Source organism: Pistacia vera, unplaced genomic scaffold (genome assembly GCF_008641045.1).
Source record: "Pistacia vera cultivar Batoury unplaced genomic scaffold, PisVer_v2 Contig954, whole genome shotgun sequence".
NCBI lineage: Eukaryota > Viridiplantae > Streptophyta > Magnoliopsida > Sapindales > Anacardiaceae > Pistacia > Pistacia vera.
In genome coordinates, this window is record NW_022196839.1 from 115,309 (window position 1) to 124,845 (window position 9,537).

Below are 9,537 nucleotides of genomic sequence, written 5' to 3' on the forward strand. Positions count from 1 at the left end.
ATTATGAATATCAACAGGAAAACTAGACCCAGAAACGTTATCTTAAAGTTTTCCATTTTTTGGATTAATAACCTGTGCATTGTTAAAGACACCTCAACTGTTCAGGTGTTTGTCTATTTAAATTTGTTAATTTGTGTAGAGCGTACATTGAACTTGCTAGAATATAATGATAAATATTCTTTTTTTTTTTTTTTTTTCTTTAATACCTTTACCAATAAACGAATTAAGTTGGGTTTAATCTAATTTTCAAATGCGCGCACGCTGGGGATGGGGGAGGGGTAGTCATGCGCACGCAGGGCAGGTTGAGGGCTCGCGCAATGGGCGCTGGGTGGGGTTTTTTGTCGAACGGGTGGTGGGCGACTTGGCAAGGTAACTGTGAGACGGTATTGGATGTGGCGGAAATCATCCAGATCCTCCACAAAGCAAAAATCAGTAAACAACACTTCAAAACCAAATCAAATTCCACAAAATAAATAAAACAATCCACTTTCAACCATCAAACACAAACTTCTCCAAACAGCGATGGCAAAGGCAGGAGTAGGGGTGTGAGATGACGAGGAGCGACCGGTGGGGGACGATGGGGCAGATGGAGGTGGCGGCGAATGGCGGGGGAGCTGTATGCGACAGAGCAAGAGCTAGTGGATTTTGATGTTAACAGTAACAACCAAGGATGCAATGGAGGATTTATGGAGAAGGCATTTGAATTAATGAAAAAGAATGGTGGATTAACCACGGAGAATGATTACCCTTACAAGGGTAAAGATGAAACCTGTAATAAAGGGAAAATAAAAAATCACGCAGTGACAATAAGTGGATATGAAGCTGTAACTGCTAATAACGAGAAAGACCCAGAAGCTACGGTTGCCAAACAACCTATTTCCGTTGCAATTGACAAGAAAGATAAAAAAGAAAGAGAAGGAAAGGAAAGGAAGAAAAAGAAAAGAGAAAGGGAATTAAATTTTGATTTATGAGGCTTCAAATATATTGACTAATCATCTCCAAATAACTCTTTATATGATCTAAATTTTTTACTATAAAGAATCTATTCATAAAAATAAGAGTCCAATAGATTCTTCATCTTTAAAATATAAATTAGAGAGTAAGTTTGGTTCTCCACATTTAGAGAGTCAAATTTTACTCTTTATCCTAATTTTAATTAATAAACTATAAGTTCCTATGTATTTTATTTATTAATTAATTCTCTTTCCTATTAAGTCTCTTTCTTAAAAATAAAGAGCACTTTTATTAAATTTAAAGAGTCTATTGGATTTGAATAAAAATTTTGTTCTATATATTTTAAAATTAATGAAGATACTCTTTATTTATATGAAAGATGCTCTTCAAAATAAAGAGCATCATTGAAGATGCTTTTATCTTTTTTCATAAGGGATTTTTCTAACGGAATATAACGATGGGTGGAAAAGTGTCATTTTAAAACTTAACGGGTGGGAAAGTGTCATTTTGCTAAACCTTGGGTGTGAATATGTCGTTCTCCCATTAAATTATATATGAATCTTATTGCCCAAGTAACATTAATCACCTATAAATGGATATATCATTTGTGGGACGGTCAAGTTACAACATCTATTGATCTCACAAATAGATATGGCCAGAGAATCCTCTGCTGCCAAATGATCCTTATGATAGAGCCGTGGCTCGTTTTTGGGTTCAATTTGCTGAAAACAAGGTACACTTTATAACTTCATTCGAAACATTTGTTTGAAAGAATAATTATATGTGCACTAACCAAAACCCATACAACCCAAATACTAACTGACGTGACAGACCTCTTTTATTGCCATGTCAGTTCCCCCCAAAAACTAAAAAAAAAAAAAAATTCAAAATTTCAATTGTTAGTACTTGATTAGTACAATTTGGTTAGTACACATAGCATTACTCTTGTTTGAAATTATGTCAATTCTTTGAGGCTATCATGGACAGAACCGAAGCTGGTGACCCCACTAAAACTTTTTTTTTTTAAAAAAATTTTAAATCTTCTTATAGTTGTTTTAATTTTTTTTCTATTTTGATTTAAATTATTTTGCAAATTGATCCCACACATATAAAAATGAAATCATTTTTTTCTATTATTTTGCTATCAATTGAATCATATAAATAAACAAAAGTTATACAAAATTTATGTAAAAGGACAACTCAATCTTTTTTTTTTTTTTTTTTTTTTTTTGTATAACTCAGTTATAATCATAGCATTGCTCTTATTTATTAATCGAATATTTTTTATATTGCCTTCATCAATTATAAGTCAATCTAAAAATATAAATATAATACTTCGTACCCCTTAATATCATTTTTAGCATAAATTTTATATTATTGATTTTAAACTCACTCCCTCTGATACTAAATATTCCGTTCCTTTATAGTCATGATTATCAATCATTTGATGACATAAGATTATTGTTGCAGGGTCTTGCTATCTCGACGATGTTCTACAATAATGGAGAAGAACAAGAGAAAGGAATGAAGGAAAGCTTGGAAATGCTAGAAACATTTGAAGAATATGGGCTGGGAGAGAAGAAATATTTCCATGGAGAAAAGATTGGCATGGTAGACGTAGCATTTGGTTCGATTATTTATTGGTTGGGTGCGATCGAGGAAGTAATTGGGGTGAAATTATTTGAACCCAAGAAATTCCCTCGCTTGCATACATGGACAGAAAATTTCGAGAAAGTGCCTATACTCAAAGAAAATCTTCCAAATCGCGAAGAGATGGTGTATCTGAAGCTTTATCGGGAAAGTGTGGTAGCATCTGCATGAATGCAAGTTTATACACATTTGCCAAGAAGTTGTATTTTGAGTCTCCTTCTTGCTTTTTCTAATTTGTATGGCTTGGCAATAAGGGTTTATTAATTTTTTTTTTTTTTTTTTTTTTTTGTGATCAGAGTGTTATTAATTTTTGCTTATCTCAATTAATTTATTTCTTGATGTTTTGATTGTGTTTTCACGTACAAGTATTAATAATGATGTTACTCAAATTTCTCTTTTTTATTTATTTTTGTTGTAAGCAGTAATTGAAATTTTTTTGTTAATAGCACACTAACAATTAAAGATCTCCAAACCCAAGGATCAGAAGAATCACATTAGAAATTCTGAAATGGACCAGGATAATTGGCCCGTTTAACCCACAGACCGTCGGAAAAAGCCCACATTTCTACGAACAAAAGGAAATTTTTTGTATAACTTTGGTTGTTGGAAATCATAGAATCTTAATAAATACAATGCTCCGATGTAACCTGAGTTGTGATGTGAAATTACTCTTCGTGTGCTTCGAGGATTTAAATCGCGACGTCCATGGAAGTTTTCCTCTTCTCCAACGCGGTTAAGTAAATCCGTAGCCCCCACAGAGAAACTTAGCTTCTTCGAAAAGTTAATACTACGCAGAACGTAATTTCTGAGAAGCCTGCTGCCCAGCTTCATCCGCTGCTTAGACATTTTGTTTACCATTTATTATAATTATTTTCTTGACGTATATATGTTTAATATTCTTAATTTCTGAATCGTTTAAATTTATATCAAGAGTTATTAGACTTTTTTCATATATCTTATAATAATTTAAGCTCTGTTTTGTTTAGTTTTTTAAAATAGTATTCTATTCTAAATAGGATTCAATCAAATAAGATGAGATTCTGATAATGTGTTTGATACATTTTCTGAAAACATTTTCCAGGTGGAAGTCGTCGAAATGGCGCACAATCGACTGGATCTGGCCATTCGTGTATAATCTGACATTTTTTGATCATATCTATAACCAAAGATCTAGTCGTTGATGACGATCATATCTTGGCCGTTGTTAACACCTATATTTCTAGTCGTTGTTTGGTCATATGTCGTCACAGCGCCAACGGCCGAGGTGGTAGCAGCGACGACGGAGGCTGCTGGCAGGTGATAGTAGCTTAGGTGGATGGAGGTATTTTTTGTTAATTTTAAAACTTTTATTGAGAAATGTAATTTTAAGTTGAATAGAATATGATTTTATTTTAAAGAATATTAAAACAAACACAATTTTTATTTTTTGGGATAGGATATTGTTAGAATAGGGTACCAAACGCAACCTTAGGTATTCAAAACATTGTGGTACATACTTTAATTTGCTCAATTAACCATTATATTATTTGCATAAATTTAATAAATTAATTTAAGAAGAGCAAATTGCTTTATTTAAGAAATGTATATCTTAACTATGAACTGTGGTCTAGTTGGTAATTAGATTTTTAGTGGATGAACTTTACTTGCAATATTAAGGGTTCGAATCTCACTAAAAGCGGCTTGTGGTCAAGGGCATTTACCCTAGTCCCGATCGAGAATCAATCTTATACCTTCGGGTGTGATGACATCTTGAGGGTTAAAAAAAAAAAAAAAAAAAAAATGCATATCTTTTACAGACTTCACAAGAGGACAGGTCCAGCAAGTTGGATGCTTTTGTCTTGTTTCTGAAACGCGGTGAAGAAATTGATTGGAAATGAAGTCCGAAGAGTGGTCTCGTTCCCCTTACTTTCAGAGAAAGATTTTAACTACGCTTTTGGAAACTGATCATGAAATGGAGCTTCCATTCGCTACACTTTCCTATACTTTTTTCTTCACAATATATATTGCCAAAACAACTGAGACACAAAAAGTTTCTTTAAACAACTCACCAATATGATCCCAAATAAGGAGCTCTTAAACTTGAAGTTTCATAACTCCTTCAATGCCCTAATATTTTCCAAATTTACCTCTGATTTGATATCCTGGTTGCGCTACAACATTCTTTTTTGCAAGGCAGCGGGGTTTGCCTCAGGTAACATTTGCTACCAAATAATCTTTTTTTTTTTTTTCATTTTATGTGAATTTAAATATGTTTTAATTTTAACGTAATTAGTAGTTTTTTTTTTTTTTTTTTTTGATAATTTAGTGGTTGCTGCAGATTGCAGTTTTTTTTTAATCATTTAATTACAACTAAAAACGATAGTTCCAGTAATATTATACAGATAACCATGTGAAAATGTATTAATTTTAAAATTTCTGTCAAACATAACTAACACTAATGCTGAATTGCTGATGCATCAAAATAAAAGCATACTTGATTAAGTTAATGTATATTTCAGTTAAATAAATTTTGATTAATTTATTTATAAAAGAGCCAAGGCTTTCTAAGTTTGCATATGGGCCCTTCGGAAGAAAAAGTTTTTGTTCTCAACTAAATAAATAGGCTTATTATTACCTCCCCTGAGTTTTAAGCAAATATCAACAGGACCTCATAAGTATTATACTTTCCCTCACATTTCATAAAATCACTTCAGTTCTTACTTTCTCTGATCATGATAATTTTGACATTTAGATTTCATGGTTAAACGGAGGTAAGTGATGATTTTCCAAATCTAAGGGATGGTCAAGGGGATTTAATGATATTATCTTAAATATTAGGGGATATGAGAGATAATAGCTCAAATAAATAAATAGATTGAAATTTTAATACACATCCGTACGTATAATTTTAGACAGAACAGAAGCCCGAGTGGGGCACACTGCTTCGTTAACAATGCAAAAGTAAGTATTTGCTCTCTCTCTTTCTCTTTTGACTGGTAAGTGGTAAAGAATCAGTAGTTGGCCAAGATGCAGAGTAAAATTATACTATTGAAGCTGGAAAATATATCGAACACAGCACGACAAGCACAAGCGAAAAACGAAAACAGCCCGCAATTCTTTGCTTAAACTAATTTGAACTAGAGTTTCGTAGGCCAAAACACATATATACCCAGATGGAATCAAAGAAACTTTCAAGATTTAAGCTGGTAAGTTCATACGTGTATATGTATATATATATATTTGCCTTTTCATTTAGTTTATACTTTTTGTTTTAAGATTATATCTTAATTATTATTATATTTTTACTGTGGATTGCTAGTTTGTATGTTTGAGAATCTTAGCTAATTTTATCGTTTAATATTTCTTAAATTTTAATATATTTTGGGTGTGATTTGGAGTTCACTAAAGTTTGCAACTTTATTACAGTATTTATATTTTACTTTTTATATCATTGACTTGTTCCGTTTGGTATTCACTTTAAATCGATCTATTTTTCAGTTAATTTTTTTTTTTTTTTTTATCTATGTTTCATTGTAGATTTTTTTTATTATATATTCTCAAGAATTATTGATATTTATGAATTTATGTGTTTTTCTGGTACAAAAGGTAGTTTTTTTTTTTGGGTAATATTTGTGAAATTAGATTTGTGAATTTGCTGCCAATATGTATATGGGAGTTTTTGAGTATCAGGGAAAGTTTTTGCTGAAGATGTAGAATAAATATAGAAAAAAAAAATTCCTCTTTCACTACACTGAAATTTCTACAGTAATGGAAAATAGCTATGGATACTGAATAAGCAACCAGGTTCAAGTATCGTAATTTATATGTAAACTGAAATTGCATTAAAAAGTCATATATAACATCTTAGTTTATTCACCTGAGTGAGAGCTTTAACTTAATTATTTCCTTTTTTTTTTTTTTTTTTTTTTTTTTTTTTTTTTGTTGGTGGTGGTAACTCTGTTACTCCATCTGTAACCCTGTTTTTTCAAGTTTAATGGGTTTTATTAATAGCTGATTAGACGCCTTTAATGGTTATTTTAATTTCAAGGCTTGGTGTTCAGCTACAAGTTTGTAGACTTTGCTGTACTGGCTGTCTTAATTACATTCTTCACAAAGTCAAGCAATTATAATCTCAAGAAAGCTGCAGCATTTGTGAATATTCAGGAGGGACTATCAGCCTCCCTTGTGGTTGTTTTCATCTACATTTCCTATGCTTTTCTGGGTCGCTTCAAAATCATTATTTGTTCAGCGGTCTCCTACATTTGTGTAAGTATATATGTTTTGCATTATTAGTTAAATTTATCAATGGCAATAGAACAATATCCGTTGAAAATTTACGATGATCTTGTATATGAATATGATAAGCATTGTTGTTGTGGACTAACCTCCTTGGAACATAGTTCAAACAGCATTGTACAACTGAGGTTAATCAATTAAGGTTCTCTTCTTTCAATGTTTTCTTTTCTTTTATCCTTTATGACAATCGCATCAATGTATAAAGCAAATATATTATGGGTAATCATTTATCAAAACGAAAATCTCTAGAAGTAACATTTCAGGAATACAGAAGATACAGATCAAATGAAAAATGGCCAAACAGGCTTGTCTTGATTCCTCCGAGAAGAATTGCATATATAATAAATGAAGGCAAGTGATCACTTCTATATTACCAAGATAGCAAATGAAATACGTAAGATTAATTTTTTTTGTCTCCTATAAGATCCCAGACTGAGCATGTTACTATAGCATATATATAAGCTAATACTTTACCAACATTAAACAGAGTCAAGAAACCAACAATTGTTTAATTGTTTTCTGCAGGGCTTGTTGGTGCTGTACTTTACAGCCTCACATTTATTTGCAGAGTCAAAGTCTGACATATTCAACATAATTGGAGTGGTTCTATTAGCAGTGGGTGAAGCTGGAGTGAAGACTTTCTTAGATGCATTTCTTGCTGATCAGTTGAGGGCCCATGAACCAAAAGCATACGAAAATGAGGATCGAGTATTGGCTCGAAAAAGAATGTGGTGGCTTGTTGCCTGGTGTTGTAGTGTACCAGTCGTATTCTTTTTAACCATGTACCCATGGCCAAAACTTCCCATGATTTCAGCATTAGTTATGGGGAGCACTCTCATCCTCTTCTCATGTGGTATCCGTGTTTACCATTGTAAAGAATCAGCTGGTCCTGGTAGCCGATTAACTGTTTTCCCTGTTGTCAAGGCCTCCATATTGAAAAGGAACCTGGATTATCCTACTTCCCCAAATCAGTTCTTTGGTAATGATGGAAATCAATTATGTTTGTCACCTCAAATCAAAATCCTCAGGTATATATATCCCCTTATCTCACCTATTGTTCTTTTTCTTGTGGCCATTGGGTTGGTGTCATTGTGATAACCTAGGCCTCAAACAAGGGCTGATGATGGAGACATGATGCATACTTTTCCCTCCTCTGGTCTCCTCTGTCTACTCCATTCTTCATTTGTAAATATTGTAGGTTGAACTGGATAAGAAGTATGAAATGAATTGATCTTAGCATTTCAAAATTCCTGAACTGCAGGTGGCTAGACAAAGCTGCCATTATAGAATCCTCCAATCTTAGTGCAGAAGCACAACGAAAGGTGGGAAGGCTTTGCACTGTGACAGAGGTCCAAGAGCTAAAACTTCTTTTTAAAATGGTTCCCCTGTGGACTACCTTCCTTGTTTTTGGTTTGGTAGTATCAACAGGGAAGACCTTTTTCCCTGAGCAGGGAAACAACATGGATTCTCCAGATTTAATTATTTATGTGCTTATAATCCCATCCATTTCGCGTAAAATCAAGGGCTATCTGTTGAAGTTTGTTGCAAACTGGGCTACAAAACCTAAGAAGGAAGCTCAAATGTTAAAAATTTGGGCTGGAATGATGCTATCTATCTTTTGCTGTGTCGTTGCCTGGCGGGTTGAGGTTCACAGGTTGAATATAGTAAACGAAAAAGGATTACTAGACAAGCCTGACAACGAAATTATTCCGATGAGCATCATCTGGCTAGCACCACAGTTCTGCCTTTTAGGCCTTATGCAAGGCCTTGCTACTGATGGACTGAACGAATTTGTGATCGATCAGTTCCCTGAATCAATGGAGGAGTATGTAACAGCAATCAATGAGTTTGTCATCGGAATTGGGAGCTTCCTTAACATATTATATGTCCACGCAAACCAAAGCCTTTTCTCTATCACATTAAACCACAGTCGCCTGGACAAGTACTATAAGACTCTAACAGTGGTTAGTTTCATCAATTTTTGCTGCTATATATTCATTTCAACTATCTATACGAGCAATGATGGCAGGGTAGGGGTAGATGAGATCTTACAGACATCTGGTGCGGATTTGGTTTAATCAAAACTTTCTTTAGCTAAGTGTAGTTCATCAAAGAAAGATTACTTTTGGTGTTATGCATGCCATTCTGTTACAACCATGAAAGGGCGCATGCGAACAAGCAAATTAAGTGCAGTTTCCATGTCTGTCCACTAGTGTAGTTTGGTTTTTCTTTTTGGTTGATCAATTTGTTCAATATTTAGTCTTTGTAACTGTAAATGTTACTTTCAAAAGTAACTCGGTTTCATTTTAACTTTCTTGATTTTTTTGCAAATATATTTTGTAGAAACTAAGCATGTATTCAAGTTATGTCGGTTAAAGTTAATAACAATTCATCATCGACTTACTACTAGTTATTAATTGATCTTCCTTCTCTTTTAACTTTTTCTTTTTTTTTATACTGTTGAAGTGAAGCCATTAAAACGTTGTCGCATATGCTTAAATTGAATAAGTTGTGCGCTGTCGTTTTAATAAAGCTTGGGATAATGCTGATCGTTGATGAAAACAAGTGATCCAATGGTTGAGATTTACCCTTCAAGTCAACATTAAAGCAGCCCCCAAAAAAAAAAGTGCAGAAAAACAGATTAGTCTTCTTCTCTTC

At 33.2% G+C, this 9,537-nt stretch overlaps 2 protein-coding genes and 1 long non-coding RNA gene across 3 annotated transcripts; all 3 read left to right on the forward strand.

Annotated features, from left to right (window-relative positions):
• The first annotated feature begins 602 nt into the window (after nucleotides 1-602).
• LOC116120977 (probable glutathione S-transferase) lies at nucleotides 603-2,785 on the forward strand. Its single transcript, XM_031406947.1, has 3 exons — nucleotides 603-860; nucleotides 1,604-1,687; nucleotides 2,425-2,785. The coding sequence occupies exons 1-3, from the start codon at nucleotides 603-605 to the stop codon at nucleotides 2,773-2,775; spliced, it is 693 nt and encodes a 230-aa protein (XP_031262807.1). The 3' UTR covers nucleotides 2,776-2,785.
• Nucleotides 2,786-5,530: 2,745 nt separating this feature from the next.
• On the forward strand, nucleotides 5,531-7,625 carry LOC116120991. The gene is made up of 3 exons (XR_004126629.1): nucleotides 5,531-5,789; nucleotides 6,632-6,849; nucleotides 7,405-7,625. It is a non-coding gene; the product is annotated as an uncharacterized LOC116120991 (long non-coding RNA).
• Nucleotides 7,626-7,701: 76 nt separating this feature from the next.
• On the forward strand, nucleotides 7,702-8,957 carry LOC116120978 (protein NRT1/ PTR FAMILY 5.5-like). The gene is made up of 2 exons (XM_031406948.1): nucleotides 7,702-7,907; nucleotides 8,141-8,957. The coding sequence occupies exons 1-2, from the start codon at nucleotides 7,702-7,704 to the stop codon at nucleotides 8,955-8,957; spliced, it is 1,023 nt and encodes a 340-aa protein (XP_031262808.1).
• The last annotated feature ends 580 nt before the right edge of the window (nucleotides 8,958-9,537 follow it).